This window comes from Bemisia tabaci, chromosome 4 (genome assembly GCF_918797505.1).
Source record: "Bemisia tabaci chromosome 4, PGI_BMITA_v3".
Classification (NCBI taxonomy): domain Eukaryota; kingdom Metazoa; phylum Arthropoda; class Insecta; order Hemiptera; family Aleyrodidae; genus Bemisia; species Bemisia tabaci.
Window position 1 is genome coordinate 19,890,095 of NC_092796.1, and position 21,939 is coordinate 19,912,033.

At 40.2% G+C, this 21,939-nt stretch overlaps 1 protein-coding gene across 2 annotated transcripts in view; it reads left to right on the top strand.

The window, feature by feature from the left end:
* Positions 1–21,939, top strand: part of AstA-R1 (allatostatin A receptor 1) — a 303,172-nt gene that overhangs the window by 12,521 nt on the left and 268,712 nt on the right. For both annotated transcript variants that reach the window (XM_072299480.1, XM_019049059.2), the window contains exon 2: positions 15,580–17,600. In XM_072299480.1, the coding sequence (XP_072155581.1) occupies positions 16,908–17,600 (693 nt within the window). In that variant the 5' untranslated portion in view covers positions 15,580–16,907. The remainder of the gene's footprint in view (positions 1–15,579; positions 17,601–21,939) is intronic.

A 21,939-nucleotide genomic window follows, 5' to 3' on the forward strand; every position in this document is an offset into this window, starting at 1 on the left:
AAATAAATTGTCATAAATTTTCCTTACTTTTTCCTTATACCATTATTTAAGTAAACTGTTGAAAACATAAACTTGCCAAGTCGCTAATTTTAATTTTTATACCGTATTCATTTCATAATGGGTCACCGAAGCTCGTATTTTTTATTTCATATTCCGATTGTACCAAGTGAGGAGATTACGCGGTGATTTATTGCGTATTTTTGGAGCCGAAATCCCGGATAAGCCCGCTTTTAAAAAGTCTATAGACTCGAGGGGGTATTTCAATAGTGCCGCAATGGCGGGAAATGATGGAAGTGCTGTGCCATGGCAGTTAAATCGCCATCTCTTCTCATTTTCCATCGATGTTTGTTAAAATGAAATGTATTACAATGTGGAATTGTTGCTTGCTTACTACCGATAGCATGAATGAGATTCAATTATTTGAATCTGTAAGTTTAGTCTCAACCTTCCTATCGTTTTCATATTAGATAGACTTTCGGCGGAAGTCGTAGGTACCCGCGCTTGATTCTGATTGATGCTGGATGACTATCAGTTATGCGCGAAACCGGGACGTTTCGAAGCGGAAAATTTGCGCTTTTTGAACTGCGGATTTCTTGGTTTCTGAGTTTCCTGTTTGCGTTTTTAGTGTGCTCATCGTGTTCTACGTGTTATTTACCTTCGACAAATGCATTTGCTAGTCTACATTAGCTCATGATTTAGCGACCCATTTGTTTGGAAAAATTTTGTCGTATTTTCAATACAATATCTTACTCAGTAATATAAAATCTTGAGAGTAGCGCGTAACCCGTATAAGACCTAAAGCGCAAAGCGCTCGGTGGTTTGGACCGCGATGCGGTCCGTGGGGGTTGCCTCTTAGTTTATCACAGGATTCGCAAATACTTTTCTACATTGTCCAACATGTTGGTATCTGGTTGCTTTTTTTAAGAAAATGGGATTAGTGGTAGCCAGGGCTAGTTAATATATTTAAGTCAAGACTTATATAAATAAGAGATCTTATTACGAAAGTCCTCTTAGCTTTTTGGCTTGTACCATCGTCAGGACAGTGGGCAAAAAACAAGGGTTGAACTTGAGGGTACGTCTGGGATGCTCTCCTATCATAAACAATTCTCATACAATCATCATAAACAACCTCTTATCAGTACAGCAACACGATTCATGTTCAAATATTTCATTTATGTATAAGTCTTTACTTGATGATATCACGCAGCACTGGCTGTTATGAAACCCTGATTCTTAAATGTGTCATCTCAACAAAATTGAAAAACTCGGCAGTAGTTATCATGGGCTCGATTACAATGCAGGAAGGCAAAATATGTTTTTCTTTCCCCAATCGCTCGTTGCTACGCCTGTCCTTTTCAAAATTTTGGCAACGGTAGTAACTACAAAATAATTCGCATAAATTGATGTAATTGTCCTGAATTTTACGGACTTTATCGTAAAACGTTCGAAAAGAAATATCGAATATTTTTTCAAGAATGGAGATGTTGCATGTGTGAGGAATTTGCGATTTGACTGTGGATTCTTATGTAAAAGTTCGCGAGAAACACGATGGTGCCACTGGTTTGCTCTGAAATCAATTCCCAAGCTCAAAAAAAGCTCTCAAGTTGAGGCCAAAATGGAAGGGATATCTCACGCTATCCTGAGAGTCAAAAAAACTCTCCATGCAAAGATAGGGAGCAAATACGTTGACAGGGCTGCCATTTTATTTGGGGACTCTAAAACTGAAAAAACGGCATCACTGCTAATGTATTTGCTCCCTATCTTTGCATGGAGAGTTCGTTTTGATTTAGAGGTGGAGTCTCAGGATAGCGTGGGATGTCCCCTCCATTCTGGCTTCAACTTGATAGCTTTTTTTGAGCTTGGGGTGCGATTTCAGAGAAAACCAGCGGCATCATCGTGTTTCTCGCGAACTTTTACATAAGAATCATCAGTCAAATTGCAAATTCCTCACACATGCAACATCTCCATTCCCTCATTTAGTTTTCCAGTCAAAAATAAATTTCAGCGAGAGATTTTCAACATCGCAAAAAAAAATACATGCTTTCATAGAGTACCATTAAATACAGATCAGTAAAATAAAGCTTCAGCTCCGCTTGTCAGAGAACGCCAACAGTGCCGCAGAATCATGTTTTGATGGTTTAATCCTGCGGATTAGCAATAAATAATGATATCTCCGCCCAAAGGCAACTTTTTTATTTTTTTATCACTGATGAAACGGATGTAGTGGAAACTATTGCATGCATTTATACGCTGAATGACGCTGATAATCTTGTTTTAGAAGGCTGGTATTATCTTAGTTATGCATATCGTTTATAAAACTCAATAATACATATGTCGAAGGCAATTAGTCAAATCAGGCATTTTATCAAATGCCCAGGCAAACAGTCAAATTTTGACAGTTTACGGAATTCTGTAAATTTATGGTGAGGAGTTCTTGGGTTTTCAATATTTTAAGAGGAATAACTCTTCAAATTCGCAAACTCTCCCGGTTCCTTCCTTTTTACATGCCTTTAAGACATTTTACCTTACAACACCCTTTTTGCTCTTCAGTGGTGAAAGTGCGACTCCCAGAATATATGTGAAAAAAATTGAAGTGAGAGAAATCATAGTCTGTGAGCCTGATTTTTAACAGTACCAACACCGTAACGGTATCGTTTTGTTTGCACACCAAATACCATAACTATGATCAATGATTCTTAGATGATCACGATAATTTGGTTAAAATTTCCCCGCGCAATATGGAACATGTATTAGCCCGATATTAAATTTCTATCCGCGTTTAAATTACAATCAGCATAAAATTAATACATTTGCTTTTTTCTCAATTGAAGTCTCTATTTAAAATAACTCCGAGTCCATCGATGTTTCGTCTTTTTTTCACGTATCACGTCTTGATTCGGTTCTTTCACGACAAGTTATTATATTCGTTTGACACAACATGAGGACCGAAATTCGTAAAAAAAAAAGCCATGTTTATTGTGCAAGGGAGTAATTGACCCACTAATGGAAACTTTGCCCATTAAAAAGCGAGCACGATTGCTTTGGTTATTCCGCTCCTAGCCCGATGCGAGCGATCAAAACCGGTTTCCTGAGGATAGGTCGATTCAAAAAATCATAGCAGGAGCGACGTTGGCGGACTAATGCAACTAATATTGGGAGATTTTGTAGTTTTACCGCCGGATTAAACAAAGATCAAATGGGAGCTCTTCACACCTTTAACTTGTGGAAAAATTCAATTTTTTTAAATTTCCATTTACAAAAATCCAGTGTGTAGAAACAAGATGGTGGTACAACGCCCAGAAGTGCCTTTTTATCATACTACTATTCAATTTATTGTGTTCACTTAAATTAAATTGTTTATTTATTTTTTTGTGTTGTTAGTAAGTTTGCAACTATACGAGTCAAGCCAAAGTTATTTCAAGTCTTCCATTTTAAAATAGTGTCATGGTTTGACTTTTCTTTAAATTACGAAGCTGATACAACGTTGAATTTCTGTAAATATTTTAAAGCAGCAACGGTTCATTAGTTGCTTTTTAGAATAGTAACCGTCCATCAACCATCAGAACAGATTGATTCCCTTCAATTAAGTTTTTTCAGTTCAAGCATACAGCAATAACATTCTTTAATATGGAGACTTAGCTTGGCATCTTTCTTTTAAAACAATAAAGTAAAATCAACAAAATGTATTTAAGAAACAAATTGAAAAATTTATTCATTTTGGTTTCTTGATGTTTTTAGGGAATGGTCATGTTAGCCTCCTGATAGAAGTACTTTTATGGATCGTATTCGATACATCAAACGGGTGAGATTGTATCGATATCGATTGGTTCGACATGTAAACACAGCCTCTAAAGTCAATTGAGTGATCCAAGGAAACGGATTTCCTGTGGTAGGTTTTTTATTTTTGTGAGAATTAAAAAATGGCGATGAAAAGTGAAATTTTCAGGAATTTTCTCATATGCACCTTTTCATACTTAAATCATAAACTCTTTGTTTGAGTTATGTTCTGATGTTCTGAAGCAAACGATACATCGAACCACCATCGAATACGATCTATTGCTATATATTTGACATGAGGTTCTTTTAATTACGACCTATTCTGGGAGTCTTGGCAACGCTGTTTTACATATTCATTCGTTGGGGGCTATTCAGCGGGACGCTTATATTTGTAATCATAAATTTGGCACCGATTACCTGACAAGGCGGAAAAAAAGACGAGAAATTTTTGCAACATATCGCGATGTAACGGCGGTGTTTGGGGACGTTTCCGCAGAAACACAATAGCATCACAGCGGACCGTTCGACTAAATTGCCGCGCTGAGTAAAGGCCGCTAACTCGAACGCAAACCTTACGCAAATACGTCGTTTTTTACAGTGCAAATCGATAAAAGAAGGATTAATATTCGTTATCCGGACTTTGTATCGTCGAGAGGTCCAGCGGTAATCGGAACGAGTGAATAACCCGACAAAGCAGAGGATCGCTCCCGCGCAGTTAACAATTGCAAAAACTCCGAGACCCCAAAATTACATTAGTTTTAACAGGGGAATTTTCATCTGAAAATTAAAAGGGTCATTTGCGCTGGTCACAGAATCGTGTTTTGAAGGTGTATGTATATGGAGGTAGAGTAGCATGGAGGGTATGGATTCGATCCAAGTGAGTCCATCGAAAAATAAAAACGTGAATCCATCAAAAAGTAAAAACGTGAATTCATCGAAAAATTAAGAACGTGAATCCATCGACGTGGACCGATCGACACCGACTCGATCGAGAAATTATTAAAAAACCGGTGTCGATTCAATCGACATGAATCGATCGAAAAATAAAACTGTGGACCGATCCACAACGATTCGACAGACAACCGTGAATCAACCGACAAATCCGTGAATCGATCAGCAAAGTCGTGAATCGATTGACAAACCCGTGAGTCGATCGAAAAACCCCTGCATTGATCGATAAAATCTGTGAGTCGATCGACAAACCTCGATGATCAATCGGCAAACCCGTGAATTGATTGGAAAAATCTGTGAGTCGATCGACAAACCCGTGAATACATTGAATTAAGTCGATCGGTTCACGTTTTTATTTTTCGATAGATTCATGTCGATCGAGTCGGTGTCGTTCGGTTCATGTCCATCGATTCAAAATTTTATTTTCCGATTGATTCATGTCGATCGAATCCATACCAATAAGGCCAATGTGTAGGCCGTTATTTGGAGAGGCACTTTCCGTGCATCGCACATTGCTACTGTGAGGGCAAGAAAAACTGAAACGCCTTCTTTTTTATCCGTATGCAACACGGACATCCATACGACACGAATAGTTGTATCAAGGCGCCTTTACGATCACCGTCATCGCTGATTTTCAATAGGCCGATGGAAGAGCTGAACGTTACGCCTAAGTTAGATTCTACTTGTGAATTACAAAACTACCAAAAACCCTCAAAAACATTTCCGGGTATAAAATCCGGTCGAGAAAATTGACTTGTTTCACCTTAACCAAAAACATTTCCTTTCACCCCTCCGAGAGGGTTGATAAAACTAACTATGAGATTGGCAAAAACCAAGCTTCTTCATTTTTATTTTCCTGATGAGCCGCAATTTGTACCAAAGTATCTAACATTGCACTGAAACTCGTCATTACATGTTTAAACCTTATCGAATTACGATTCTCTCTGATTAAAGCCGAAAGTGATCACATTTGCGCCAAACGGTCGCAAAAACTACTAATCAATGTGGTCATTAACTGAGGAGCTGTCCAAATCTGTGTATTGGTCGTATTGATTTAACTGTTTTAGGGTAATATAAAACGTAAATAGCCTTTTTCCCCTTTCTTGTTTGCTCAATGGACGAGAAGAGGAAGAATTATCTGCAAGAGGGGCTCGGGGGGACCGAGGTCGTAATTTCTGACGGGGGCGGTTTAATGTAAGGGGGGTCAGGGGTATGGGAGGGTCTAAACCGGAGAGAACGATAAAACCGACGTTGCCAGTTTGAAGTTTAAAAAATCTTTTTTGAGAACACAACATCAGGGTGGCATGAAACATAAGAAAGAAATAAAGTATTGGAAATTTCAGTGCAATATTTCATGAAATTTCACAAGGCTATGAAATATTTCATATTTTTAAGGGGCTAGAGTATGTAGCCCGCTCTCAAATATACAAAAATGGAAGAAAGTCGCTATTTTTAAATTTTGCGAAACATAAAAAGGAACCGGTATTTTTCAATATCTTTCATACATTTCTGAAATTTCATGAAATATTTCACGTGATTTTTCTATATTTTATTTTTCATGAAATTCTGTCACCCTGCACCACATACCTTCAACATCTCCTTGCTAATGAATCTAGTCGGTTTACCAAAATGATGAATCGAGAGGGAAAAAGAAAGAAGTAATCCAAGGCGCGGCGCACACTACAACGAGTTAATAGAAGAGTTCGGACATGAATTTTTTGGCTTTAATTTCAAATTTTGATGTTTGCATATAGTCACAAATTCAATTTGAAGGGATATGTCTGTAAGAAAATTTCGCGAAAAACTCAAAAGGGCCCCTCTTGAACTTTTTTGTTTTATATTTTCGAAAATATAAGCTTTTAAAGTTTTCAGATTTTGTCCGAATTCTCATATCGACTCGATCTATTGTGCGGCGTACACTTAAAAGTGCGGCACCTAAGGCGTGCGAGCTCGCCAAGCACGTCCGAAAACGAGGGCGGCATAATTATCTGTCAAAGGAATCCGATCGAGTTCCTTTGACGGTCGTTGCATCGATGTCGGTGCGGTACTTTTTTCTCTTCTTCTTTTTTTAAAAAGAAAAATTAAGTAAGAGGGATAACGAATTAAATTCAGAATGTACGTTTTTCTTAAAAAATTAAAGACGACGAAAATTCTTAAGACAAAGCGTGAGGACGAAGATCACAAAAATTCGACAGATATCTGTCGCGGGCAATTACTCAAATTAGGCAGGCGGTCAAATTTGGACAATTTACGACATTTTGTAAATTTCTGACAAATAACTGACGAGATCTCACTATTTCGAAAAAAATTACTCATTAAATCTACGAACTCTCCTTGTTTTTTTCTTTAAATGCTGTACATGCACTTAAGTGTTGAAACTTCAAAAATTCTGTGTTAGTGACATGCTGCAAATTTCAAGATATTTCTATTATCTAATTCCTGAAAAACATTGCTGATGAAAACTAATTTAGAGCGAGGGTACCTATCATAATTTCCACAATAGAAGCATAGCATGCCTACGAAAGTTAAATGTTGTCCCTTTAGTTATTTTTCACGATATTGCTCATCTCAACGAGTATGCGGAGAGGGTGTGCGTGGACAATTCATGATTGTTGAAACGGATGAGTTTTGGACGATATTAATAACGGCTGCACTACAAAATAGAGAAGCTAACTTACTGGATGCACATACATATCGACGGTGTAAGTCGGCAATCACATAACTCGGTTTGCGACGTCGCAGACTTCCTATCATACTTTATTTTTTAAACGGAAAACTTCCCAACGGCAATTCTTCAAAACTGCTGTGATTTTTCTTCTCTGTACGAAAAAAATTCTGCAAAAACTTCAAGGATTGATGTCTATTTGTTCTCCTTTCAAAAAATAACACGGAGACGAAGATTTTTAGACACCGCAAACGAGTTATGTAATTGCCGACTTACACCGTCGATATATAGGAGTTTCACGATGTATTCCATCAGTTGTGTAACCGACGAACCGAGGAAACAAATGCTGAAAACTTTTCGTTTTTGTAATTTTTAAGATGTGATGTAAGGCCCCGTGCAAAATTTTGAAAACATAATTCGAATTTTAAAACAAGGAAACGCTTTCAATTCTTTTATTCGACCGATTCATAATTTAACAAAACTTTCTTCCTCGATATGGCAGTAAAAACATTTTCTCCGTGACCCGTGTGTGCGAGCGACAAAAACCTCCACTGTCCTGAAAAACAGAAATTATTCAACATTTGAGGAAATCTCCCAATACTGTCACCATTGTTGACCTTTTTTATCATGCAATATCAACACTGGGTTTTGAGTCTCCTCGATCCGGTCGCCTGCTTCCTTGTTTGATTTTACGTACGTACAGACTGATGAGCGCGTCTGCGGCGAAATCTCTCGACGAATTTATTCGCCGTGCGGGAGATCCCACGGTTAAAAAAAAATAACATGCACATCGTCAGATGAACCCTCAATATGGGAGAATACACATACCATGGAGCTCATGTGAAAATTGACACGATCTCTTGTTCAAGACTACGAGTTCATAAATCGAACACTATGCGAGGAATATGTAATCCCCGCTGCGGAGGTTTAGGGTAAGATTAGTTCCACAACAAGTTGAGCCGATGCCTACTAATGTAATAGAAATTTCCCGGGAAGAAAATCCAGCGCCAACGTGTTGCACCGATGGCAGGGAATCGAGAGGAGATTGTTTTTCGCGTAATCGGTTCCCGGGTTAAATTGCCCCCGGCGCCTCCTTGCCAAATCGCGTTACACGGAAGGTGAGCGTATTGCATCTGAAAATGCGTGATTTTTGTGTTGGAAATACTGAAGAAAATTCTTTCGAACAGACGAACCGTGTTTGTTCACGTTCGTGGATATCAGACGGTTTTCTTCATAAAATGACATTTTGAATATTTTACGCAAGAGGAAGTAGCTATGGAAAATAAATGGATGAATTTTCGGAATGTGTAAATACGTGCATAGAAGGTGAGCGTATTGCATCTAAAAATGCGTGGTTTTTGTGGTGGAAATACTGAAGAAAATTCTTCCGAACAGACGAAACGTGTTTGTTTACGTGCATGGATATCAGACGGTTTTCTTTATAAATAGGCATTTTGAATATTTTACGCAAGAGGAACTAGCTATGGAAAATAAATGGACGAGGTTTCGGAATGTGTAAATACGTCGCTCCTCTGAAGTAAGGGCGTATCTCAATTTGCACATGAGCTCCAGAAAGTATAGAGTTACACGGAGACCAGGGCTCATGTGGAAATTGAGATACGCCCTTACGTCCGAGGCCAGACGAATAGAGTTGCTTTGACATGACATGATAGTCCAATTTCCGCTTCTGAAGTTGAGCTGTATCTGACTACTAGCTGAAGATATCATTTAAACTTTTATTTTTGCCAGCTTCCGGCCAATCGTTAAAATGTTTGTTGATTTTTCATACATCACAATTTTGTGGTAATTTCGTATTTACATGATTTAAAAATTCATACATGTTACAAGCATTTTACAAATACACACAGCAACTGAGGAAATGTCGCAATTTATCGGTGCCAAAGCTAGCTAAAAATCGTTCATATTACGTCGACGTTAATATGTATTTCAATATGACGGCACATCCGATCGATTTTTAATCATCATAATAAAACTTCAATAAACATGTACAGACAGTTCCGAGTTCCAAGTGGAGCAGTGCATTTAAATTATATTCCAAGCCCATAAACTAAGCAGGGATGTACATTCTAAGCAAATATAATTGATCGATTAATTTCTTTGAAATGAAATAATCTTCATTATTGATATTTCAATGATCCATTACTACCTTCTGTCGATCGTCGAATCGTTATCGAATAATCTTAATCGATAAATCCTTATCTCACCAATGCTTTCCATCGAAGGTCATTCGATATTGATTCAACAATCGAGCCGCTGCTCCGTCACCACTCGGCCTCCTTCAAAACAAAGTCTAACCAAGGGTTGAGTCGTAGCCCACACATCAAAGAATATTAGGAAAACAAATTGAATGAAGACAAGAAATTAGAATAAAATCGCGGGAAACCCGAATAATTGCTACACCCTCAACGGCTGAAATCGCGTTAGAGTCCATTTACTCGTGCGTTCGAGTATGAGTTTCCGGAAGGGGGAGGATTCGGCGAAATCGGAGGGGGAGGGAGGGACGACCCTACATTCCGGCGTTGAATTGTACGGCTGGCTGCTCCTCGACGACGTAATATCCCGGCGCGATGTTCGAGAGCTTTGATCTCTCTTCTCGCGTTCCGGTCCTCGGCGACGACGCACAATGGATTCAGTTTACGGGAAATGTCGGACAAAATTTTGAAACTTTAAAAGGTCATAACTCCGTTCATAAGAAACTTTGTGCTTTTGATAGTGGTTCCCATTGGTTTCCTCGTAAAATTCTCCTCTAGAAACACCCATTGATATTTGAAATGTGATGGAATAAACATCTAAATTTGCAGTTTAGTCAACAAGTTCTTGTCCGACCTTTCTGATTGACTCGACCCACTGTGCGGCGCTCGCGGAAAAGCCCCTTTTCCCGCGGCGCCAGCACCGACAACGCGTCCGCCACTGTCGCCCGTAACATATTTTCCGAATGGGACGAAGCGCGCGTAAAATTATTTCTAATTGCTGTCTTCCCGGTTCCTCTTCCGCCCAGACTTGAAGGGGTAACAGGGTTTTCAGCATGTTACTCTCCTGCTGCCGAGTTGTCTTCGAAAAATCGAGTTTGGTTTTGAAATAGGGGGTACTTCCTCTGACCGCTACGCGGTCCAACCTCTCAAAGCGCCTCGCACCCGGGGTTTTATGCATTACGCGTTACTCTCGTGATTTTATAACATGAAGTAAGATGTAGCTTTAGACTTCTTGAGTTTCTTTTCATGGTATATTGATTCATTCTTCCAGGGAATGAAAATCGTTTGCCTTTTTCTTTTCTGCCTCAACTTCTTCCTCAATCTCTGCTTGCACCAGTTCTTTCTTGTCCCCTCCTCCGCTCTCCATATCTTGTCGTCTCACTAGTTCCTTTTTTTAAAAAAATTTTCTATTTGACTTGTTCTTTTTCATTCTCTTATTTTACCCCTATTTCCTGATTATTTCATTCTTGTTATCCTTTCCATATGCATACGTTTTACTTTTTATTACTTATCTTCTTACGCAACTTTTTACTTACAATTAGTTCTAATTTTTTATCCCACTTCAATCTCCATTTGTGTATAAAAAAGGCGAAATCTATACCTGCATCAGACTTAGTTCATTTCGACAGCGGCAATTCTTGAAAGTTGGCAACACTATTTCTCCTGCATTTAAATGTGTGTAAAACAATCGATTCTTAGTGAGACAGCTTTCCTCACCTAAAATCGATATTTTGAATGGATTTAAATGGAGAAAAACCGGTGTTGCCAACTTGCGAAGTCGCCACTGCATTTGGATCAGAGTTCAATTAACCCAATCATTTTTAGGAGGGCCTAAGAGCAAAAAACTCATGCTGCGTTGAAGTTGTGGCGGCCAAAGAAATCGAAGCTCAAATTATGTTATGATTACACTGTTCGATTTTGCCCCTTGCAACTTGTCCACAGCGCAAGGATTTCTTATTCCACAACTTTGAGCACTGAGTGCAAAAATAGGCGAAAAACGTGGCTTTACGATGTTTAAAAGTTAAATCTCCTCAGCAAACTTCAATATTTACATCCGCGAGAATATTAAATACTCAGCCGAATAAAGAGCTTGAGTCGACTCTTGCAAGGATTTACAAGGGTCACAATCCGGGCCAATATGCCCGGGCGAATCGCGGCAAATTGGAAAATCAGGAGAAGTTTTCCCGTCGATTTTAAGCGAAAGTACTCACAATGCTTCTTTCGCTCCCTTCAGCTAAATCGCCCTATTCCTCCGTAATAACTTTTTATGAAGCATATTAACAACTGCGAACATTAACAACGTCCGTCGTTTCCCAGATGAAGTAACGTAACTCCATCCAGAGGTTGCAAAATTGACAAGAAAAATGCAATTTTTTACAGGAGTGCAACACTGTACTTTCAGCCCAAATTGTGTATTATTCTTGCGTTTGATCAGAAGAGAAATCAGCGAAATTTTCAGTTAAAAATGTCCAAAAGTTTTCTGGGAAAAATACTATTTCCCACGGGAAATTTTGCAGTCCTGAGATCGAGTTACGTTCCTTCGTCATGAAGACGACACGTTATCCCGGGCGGGGTCGGAGCGGTATTTTAAAATGGGGAAATGATTGGTGACCGTAAATTGATAGGCTGGATACGTCGAAGTGGGCGCCAGGGAACCGAGCAGGGCCTCGCGTGAAGGAGAGAAACAATGACTAATTAAAACTAAAGTGATTCGAACAAGTGTCATAAATCCCGAGGCCAGCGGCGCGGAGGGGGGGGGGGTGTCTTTTATTACTAAGAGCAAATGTTTGTTCCGCGCGGAGCCCCTTGCTGGTATTGCCCGTCCCTCCGGGATTCTCCGACGCCGAACGCCGGGGGACCGATTTTGGCGCCAAGTTCAAATCCACCGATAGCGGACTCGGACTTGCGAAATATGCTTTTTCATACCGAGAAAAAAGGCGTAAAAAAATTGATACTGTGACATATAAATATGTATTTTTTGATATTTGCATTTCCCTCCCTGTCTCTGTCTGGTGTCTGTAGTCCTATTGGGGGATCCAGTCACATGACTTGATCCACCAATGGGAGAGGCGGACACCAGAGAGAGAGGGACGGTTATGCGGAGACGCCATTTTTTCTTCACTTCGGTCCTTGTCGTCTTAGCAGGTGCGTACAAGTCTTTGTTACTCCCAAAATGTGAGTTTTTTTAGGGGGAAATCACCCTTTCGGGTGATTTCTTAGTCATGTTTTTCTTCATTTGTGTTCGGGCCGGTCGGCGAGTCTTCCTCTCATCCTTATATCAGTGTTTTCTGGTTTTTCTTTGCGTGCTTTCCCTGCGCTGCACCGGCAGCATCGTCTCAATACAATTCCGGTTGAAGCACGAAACATTTTACGGCTTCTTTTCCTTCTTCTTTTTCTTCTTCCTCTTCAAAACATGAATATTCTATAAACTGGCTGTAACTGAAAATAGTACAACCTTAACCTAAATTTAGCCGGCCAGGTTGGCCTAGTGGTCAGCGCGTCTGACTCTAGGTCAATAGGTCCCGGGTTCGAATCCCGGTGGTGGCGTCTAATTTTCACGGAATTGACGAGTAGATCTGCTGAAACAGATTCTCCTCGGCCCTAATCCCTGAAAATTAGAAAAGCCTGGAGCATGGAGCCTGATGTCTACGGACACTAAACATTGTCTAAAGTTGGCTGAAGGTGCAATAGACACGAAGCCATTAAACCAGCAGAAAAAAAAAAAAAAAAAAAAACCTAAATTTAAATTGGTTACCTCCTCGATGCCTAAGCCGGGTCAAATTGAACCGAGATTTACTAAAATCACGGATTTTATGGGCCGAAACATACGCACTTTAGATATAGGTCTAGAAATACATCGTAATGAAAAGGATCAGACATCAAATTGAAAAAAAAAGCAAAAAGTGAGTGGAATTTTTTTAATTTTTGTTTTCATTTCCCGTAGAAATCCTAAGCCGTGTCAAATTGACCCGACTATCTCCTCCGGGTTTGGGAAATACGGTGCTAGTACACACGAGTTTGGTCAACAAATAAATCGCCAACAAAGCATCAGACATACCATTTTAAAAAAGAAGAAAATTGAGTGGCAACACATGCAGCCGGAGACAGACTTATTCGGGCCTCGTTTTTTAATTTTTCCACCGAATCAGAGCAACACCTCATTTTGACAGCATGCAGCATAGCATTGCGAGTTCACGCCTCGCGCCAAGGCGCCTTCAATTTTGCAGACGCAACACGGACATCCATCAAGTACGAATAGTTGTATCTCTGCGCCGTCATCAACACTCATCATTTCCCTTGCTCTATTCCCATATTGTGTCCGATTCCCGTTTGTCTCATTTGTAGTAGTGCTTCAGTGGCTACGTAAACAACCCATTCGAATATAGGAGGACGTGACCGGGCCTCGTTCTTTAACTTTTCCCCCTAATTTGAACGACCCATCACTGGCAGCATAGCGCGAAGCATTAAGAGTTCACGCCTCGCGGCATCGCGCCTTCAATTTTGTAGATACATTACGGTCATCCATCAAGCACGAATAGTTATATCTCTGCGCCGTGATCTAAACAAAGCAATAAAACACATATTGGTAGTTTTCTTGTTGGCCGTGATGACTCGATGCAAAGCCATTATTCGATAATTTCAATGTAGGGAAAGCTGAGTTTCCGACTTTTATTGTGCTCGCTGAAAAAATACGTCTTTTTATTTCTTATAAGAAAAATCCATGTGAATTTTCCACTTTAGTACGAGGGTCATCCAAAAAGTAAGGTTCCCTACCTTGTATCTTCCGAACGAAAAGAGATAAATCAAATCGGTAAAAACGTACATATTAGGCATACTCTAAGCTTTTAAACAAGCTCAAGTTTTTGAAAATCGGCCGTGGACTTCGCGAGAAAACTCAATTTTACTGAGACGACCTCCCGTCGTCGCGTGCCCACCTCCGAGGTCAGGATGCGCGGAGAGTCCCTTACTTCAGACTCGGCTTATCGCCTCTAAACATCAAATCGAAAAGGACTTTAAAAACTTTTATCAAGTAGGCCGTACTTTACTTTTTGAGATAGTCTTCGCATCTTTTTTGACGTTTCTGATATCATTACAGCAGCTCTTTCATGCCTTCCGCGTAAAAGGTCTCGTCTTGGCTCCAAAACCAGTCATTGCCAGCGATCTGTACCTCTAAATCGGTTGGAAATCGCTTTCCACAGTGGGAGTTTTTCCTCTCAGGAATAGACGAAAGCCACCTGAGGCTAAATTAAGAGAGTATGGAGGATTGGGGAAAAATTTTACCACGGTAAGCAACTGATTAGGAAGTGCAGATCGCGGGCAATGACTGGTTTTGGAGCCAAGACGAGACTTTTTACGCGGAAGGCATGAAAGAGCTGCTGTAATGATATCAGAAACGTCAAAAAAGATGCGAAGACTATCTCAAAAAGTAAAGTACGGCCTACTTGATAAAAGTTTTTAAAGTCCTTTTCGATTTGATGTTTAGAGGCGATAAGCCGAGTCTGAAGTAAGGGACTCTCCGCGCATCCTGACCTCGGAGGTGGGCACGCGACGACGGGAGGTCGTCTCAGTAAAATTGAGTTTTCTCGCGAAGTCCACGGCCGATTTTCAAAAACTTGAGCTTGTTCAAAAGCTTAGAGTATGCCTAATATGTACGTTTTTACCGATTTGATTTATCTCTTTTCGTTCGGAAGATACAAGGTAGGGAACCTTACTTTTTGGATGACCCTCGTATTTTTCATGTCTTAAAAATTGTTACTTAATTTGTCAATTCACTGGAAAAAAACACATTGGATCTAGAGTCAAGACTCTTAAAAACATCGACAAGAAAAAATACTCTTGATTCAATCAGATGTAAACTTAAATCAAGAACCAAGCCTCTTAATTTGAGCGGATTTCCTTTTGATTTAAGCTTAAATCTGATTGAATCAAGAGTCCTTTTTTTTTGTCAATGTTTTCAAGAGTCTGGACTCTAGATCCAATGTTTTTTTTATTTCCAGTGTTTAATGAAAAAAAAAAAAGTTTCCTCATGTTAGAGATAGACAAGGCAGTTATGGCCCATGCCGCATAATTTAAAATTCTACAACAATGTCGCATCCAGTCAACTTAAGGGAGAGTTTTTCCTTATTTTACAGGATAAAGTAAGCACATTGAATCAGACTTGGTGTATTAATCAATTTTTATTCTCTGTTTCAGTGGCATCGCGCTGAAGGAGTGAATGACGAAACTTCCGAAATAAAAACTGGCCGAGGCAATGATTACCGTATCGAAGCGCGTATGAAGAAGGATACATTCTCCTTGGGACAGAGTCGACTTACCGTATTACCGTAACTTACGGATAAAGTGCAAATATCTCTCCATCCTTTAGACGACTGAGTGTATTGACACAGGCTTCGCGATTGCCACAAAACTATCATCATCGCATCAACCCAAGTGAATAGCATGCGGATACTGCTCATGATCTGAAATTTTCGCAAACGAATACAGTTGAGAATTTGTTGTTGATTTTCAATTATTCGTAGAATCAAATTGGGTAAATTCCTAATTCACTGTACTTTTGTGAGAATTCTTTAAACTTCGTGCTATTTAAAGACATGGATTTACAGAATACGTTCGTGAAACTGAAGTTGTTCTCTAAAAGTAATCACCACCAGAATGTTGATTGCCAACTCGCTGGTTGATACACAAGAGTTACCAAATTCTTTAAAAAATTCAAAGTATACATTTTTGAATAAATCAAATTGATTGATCAATAATCACTGAATGTAAGTTCGCTTCGGTAAAATTATGGAGGTATCATCGATATCACGCCATCTTGCGGGATTCTCTACATCTCTAGTTGAAAATACTAGTCCCGGCAAACGGACTAATACTCAAAGATGATTGCTGCGATATAAACTCAGATCTGCAAGTTTCAGGGTCACAATTTACCAATCGAACCGTGCAAAATTTAAACCATTTTCCATTGAAAGTTGAGAATACCAGCGGACAACATCTAATATGTCGAACTTTAGATTCTGAGTCAGCAATAAAAATGACCGAACGATATTCGTACAATTGGAATTGAATTATTTAGACTAAATCTAGTGATGATCAGAAGATTAAACACCATCCCAAGCATACATTTACAGGAAAAATAAGAACAAGATCCCTTGCGCTCTAAAAATCACCAGGAAATGCATTCTAGATTTACCAAAGAAGTTTGAAAATCAGTGAAGCTATTTTGTGAATAAATATCAAAGGAAACTGACATTCTCGCTCTCTACTGAAGAGTTACCTAATCGTCGTTACGGATAAAGCCCGTGAGCTAGGAATAAAGAAACTATCAGCGATATGATCCAACAGATAGTCTAAAAAATATTACTCGACTTGAAGCTCCTTCCAGTGGGCATAACTACTATTCCTCATACCATATTTCAACTCAAATCACTTTGAATGGACACTTTGAATGAACGAGTCCTGAAAAGCAGGCCCGACTGCGAGTCGGAGAGATGAGACTCCTGAAGAGTTGAAAGAGGTGCACGATGTCGGAAGCTGTGATGGGGACCAGCGTCGTCCGGTATACGAACTCGAGCCTCCTGCGGGTGGCTTCCGGAGCCGGAGACACGACGATGTTCTGCCAGCCGAACAACACGGCCGACGACGGGAGCTACATCGAGGAGGACATCCAGGTCCGGATCGAGAGGATCGTCGAGATCCTGGTGCCTCTCCTCTTCGGCGTCATCATCGTCCTGGGCCTCTTCGGCAACGCCCTCGTCATCATCGTCGTCTCGGCGAACCAGCAAATGCGCTCGACGACGAACCTGCTCATCATCAACCTGGCCATCGCCGACCTCCTCTTCATCGTCTTCTGCGTCCCGTTCACGGCCGTCGACTACATCATGCCCTACTGGCCGTTCGGGGACACCTGGTGCAAGACGGTGCAGTACTTCATCGTCGTCACCGCCTTCGCGAGCGTCTACACGCTGGTGCTGATGTCGCTGGACAGGTTCCTGGCCGTCGTCCACCCGATCGCGTCGATGTCGGTGCGCACCGAGCGCAACGCCTCCCGGGCGATCCTCATCCTCTGGGCGGTCATCCTCGTCTCGACGATCCCGGTCATCTCGCGCCACGGCGAGGTCCGCTACGAGCACAACGAAACCGAGCACACCACGTGCATCTTCCTCACGTACAACCCCGTCACTTGCCCCGGTGGATACAGCTACGCCGCTTTTCAGGTGAGTTCACTTTCAACTATGAGTAATTGCAAAATGCAAAGAATGAGTAATTGACTGCGCTTTGCATTCGGAACTACAATCTCTGGCCCATCCGTAAAAACATTTATGTGCATAAGGAAACTGATGGAACATACGTTGTTTCTAACTGAACTAGAAATTGTAGTTTCTGATTGCAACATGTAGATCAATTGGAGTAAGATCAGCGACGCAAAATGTCATCAAGTTTCACGAAATTTCAGGTAAAGTGCTGGATATTGGATAAGCTCAAATCCACAAGCACCAGACGCAAAAAATTCAGTTTTTTAAACCAAAATTCATTTTTCCAAAAATTTCCATAAGAGCCTGTGTAAAAATTCTCAATATACACAAATCACAAATTCACAATTCACTACTACATGAGCTCGAATCTTTAGGTATTATCTCTCTGAGAGGTATCGATAGTGGTTGAAACTTGGCTTGAAAAAAGGAATCTCGCATTAAATGTCATTTTATGTTTCATTTTGCACGTATGGGTAAGATGGTTAAGGATGTAACTGTCCCTATATATCCTACCTTAGGAAATCGGGGACGGAAAGGCGAGAACGGTCTTTTTTTAGCCAGTAGTCGGACTTCCTCCCATCACGCGTTAGATGGCGTTAAACTCGCCCTTGAATTTCAAGCTTATGCACATATGATTATGTTTTGAGTGCGGAAAACATGAAAAATAAGTCGGAAAAGGGATAAGGAAAATGAACAATATGTAAAACGCCTTCTTTTACAGGAAGAAAATAGAATACTGCGTCAAAAAATTCATAGGTCTGACACGGAGAGTGAAGCCAAAGTAATTTTCCATTAAAAAATTCATGGACAGAGCTTTAAGTTTCACCAAAAATAGGTGTAATTTGTGTACACCACTACACTGGAAAAAAAAACACTTTGGATCTAGAGTCCAGACTCATGAAAACATTGACAAGAAAAAATACTCTTGATTCGATCAGATTTTTGCTTAAATCAAAAGGAAATCCGCTCAAATTAAGCGGCTTGGTTCTTGATCTAAGCAAAAATCCGATTGAATCAAGAGTATTTTTTCTTGTCGATGTTTTTAAGAGTCTGGACTCTAGATCCAATGTGTTTTTTTCCCAGTGTAAGGTTTCATTGGTCCACGCATGCTTCGCAAAAAATAAGCTTAATATGTCGTAAAAATATTATGTAAACTTTTTTTTAGGCATACGATGTTCCATTATATTATTCTTTGCACATATTTACATTGTTTGTGTTTAGTCTAGTAATGAACTGTGTGAGAAGTGTGCATCATGAGACTCCAATCTGAAGTCTTGTTACAGCATAAAATTTGGAAATGGGTCTCTAACGATGATAATTTTTCTGCACGTAGGGTATATTTTTGCCTACCCTTTCAAATGAAGGAGAATCCCGCTTTGATGCTCGGTTGATATTGCGCTGACTGGCACAGGGCGGTATCTACCTTTATTTTGATGATTAGGCAAGAACATCTGTGAAGAGAGGCAGACATTCCGGAGGCAAACCCCGTAGACAGGGCTTCCTCTATAAATTAGAGTCTTTTGGATGCCTAACTCGCGTAGCAAATGAGCTTTTGGGGTATTCTACGTCAGTCCGGCAATCAGGGGGCACTGTCTGTGACACTAATCACATCAACCTCGGTTTACTCCACTCCCCCGTCCGCACCCTACTGAACCCTACCTTTTCCGCCTTTTCTCACTCCCGCTCCCGCCTTTTTTGTGGATAATCGCCCTAAATAAAAGAATTTAATCTCACACACTTAGAAGAATTTTATCCTGGCATCAAGGCACAAAAAAATACAGTTCTCTTGATTCTTAAAGAGCAGCTAACCACTTTTCAAGTCCCCACGGATAACGGAAAGCTAATGTTATATCCCTTGTCTGAGCACGTATTCAGCCCCACGTTCAAGTTTTTCTATCCTTTTTTTCCACTTACATGTGTCATATCAACTTACAGGTGAAATGAGCTTTTAAAAATTCCAATGAGTTTACAAAAATCGGACAAACTTTATTGACACCCGTTCAAAAATGAAAGGCGAAAATTCTCTGAGAGCATCGATTCATTGCGAATTTATTTTTGTGCCCGTTATATAAAGGGAGAAAAACGACTGAACTTTCTGAGCCAACCAAAATGTGCAGCAATGTAAAATGTTCTCCCAATGGGAGATCGCTTTTCGTTCTTTGGTTGATTCCGATGAAAAGCTCGAGGGGGAGCGGTATGAGCTTGCATTACACTGCGTTACAAAGAGAGTAAAGGTGGGTCAGGACCAGTGTTATGTAACCTTCTCTATTGGTAAAAAGCACAAAATCTTTCGGAAATTCCTGCGATTTTTCGCTGGTCACCAGGCGGGCGATCGTGGCTGGTCGCCGGTTTGTGCGATACCTAAATTCTACTCAGCAATATATTTTCACCAGCTTCCCGCAATTTTAGGGATCTTAAGAGAGGGAGTACGTCAAGCGTTACGTAAAAATTAAGGAGAGTCCAGGGATGAGTAACGAAACCTTACAAAGGGAAGGGGGAATACAAAATGCCGAAAAAGTGCAATACGTCATTTACGAACGCTCTCTGAGTGGTACTTTCTCCAAAAATGTCTCCATTTTGTTTTGAGTATTCTTTGAAATTGAAAGTCTCACAATCAGGATCAATTCAGGTCCTCGCCACTTCGAAATTACGAAAATTTGAATTTTATTTCTCTCTTCAGTGTGATCCAATTGTCCCGCACCACCAGCTTGTGGCACGTTCTGGTTCGATACATTTTTCGTAGGTCTTGTCCGTATATATATTGAAATCAGCGTTCTTCTAGATATAAAAATAAGTGATTTAAAAACTGCTTGCATAACTATGTGAAGAAAAGCGAATGAGTACAGTCTAGCTGAAATAGAGATAAATACAGCACTGGAAAAAAAAACACATTGGATCTATCCAGACTCTTGAAAACATTGACAAGGAAAAGGACTCTTGATTCAATCAGATTTAAGCTTAAATCAAAAGGAAATCTGCTCAAATTAAGAGGCTGGGTTCTTGATTTAAGCTTAAATCTGATTGAATCAAGAGTATTTTTTCTTGTCGATGTTTTTAAGAGTCTGGACTCTAGATCCAATGTGTTTTTTTTTTTTCCAGTGAGTGCTAAATATAAACATCATCTTTGTACCTTTTGATCAAATTGAGATAGAGACTTCAAATTTTGTGGGTGCTCCTATATCGAAGGAAACGACTTTTGGGACCCCCGCCCCCAAAATTCTAAGGGGATTACTCAAAAAAAGGGGGAGGAACCCTTGGGGCTACTGCAGGACTTTTGGATCATCCTGTTTGCGTCAATGCCCCGATTGTTTGATGCGAACTTCTGGAGGGTTAACCTGGGAGGAGTAATTAAATGCTTAATAGCTCATTCATTGAGGAAGGAGATTCAGCTTAGTCGACGACAGTCTCTCTTAAGAGGTAATCAATGGAGAGTGATGTCAGTCTGATTAACCTGTTGCTCAGTTTGTAATTTGCGGGGGACCAACACGTCATATCCCGGTTCCCGACTCCTGATGGAGGATCTAGAGCGGCATTTGCAGAGGCTAGCCATCTAGACCCCCTTGCAATCGGACCCTCTCTACCTCGGACTCTCTTTACGAAAAATGAATAACAAATATGTGTCCCTACTATGAAACTGTCACCAGAGTGCCATGAAACGTATACAAGAAGTGAAAGAAAGATTGAAAATTTCAGTGGAATATTTCATAACATTTCACGAGGCTGTGAAATGTTTCATATTTTTCAGGGGCTAGAGTATGCAACCCGCACTCAAACACACATAAATAGAAGAGAGTCTTTTCTTACGTCTCTTTTTAGTAAACTTTATTGCCGGTGCCTAAAAAAAAGTGTACGGACCCGGTAAAGTGAGTTCATGACAAAAGGAACATAAATCGTATATTAAAGAGTGGAATTAAGACACTCCTAATGTGCCTAACTCTCGACGTGATTTTCGTCCGTAATAATCACACTTGGAGGAGATCAGAAGGTGCCAATTGCCTGATGATCTCTGGGAGGATAGGGGGCAATGGCGTTTGGGCGTCGCAGAGCGCGAGGCGGCGCTATAAAAGCGGCTTTATGTATGTGTATAATCACACTTGAAATTCTACTCACGCAGTTGTCTGTATTTCTTATGTGCAACAGACCGACTGAAAAATATAGTGTAGAAAAGTCGGAGCGTCACAGAATTGAATTTGAGTACGAAAATTGATTACTCCTAGATTTACCGCATTACGAGGAAGTGGAAAATCTTGCGTTTTAGGGAAACGCACTTGGAGCCCAGGAAAACACTAACTTTATGGAA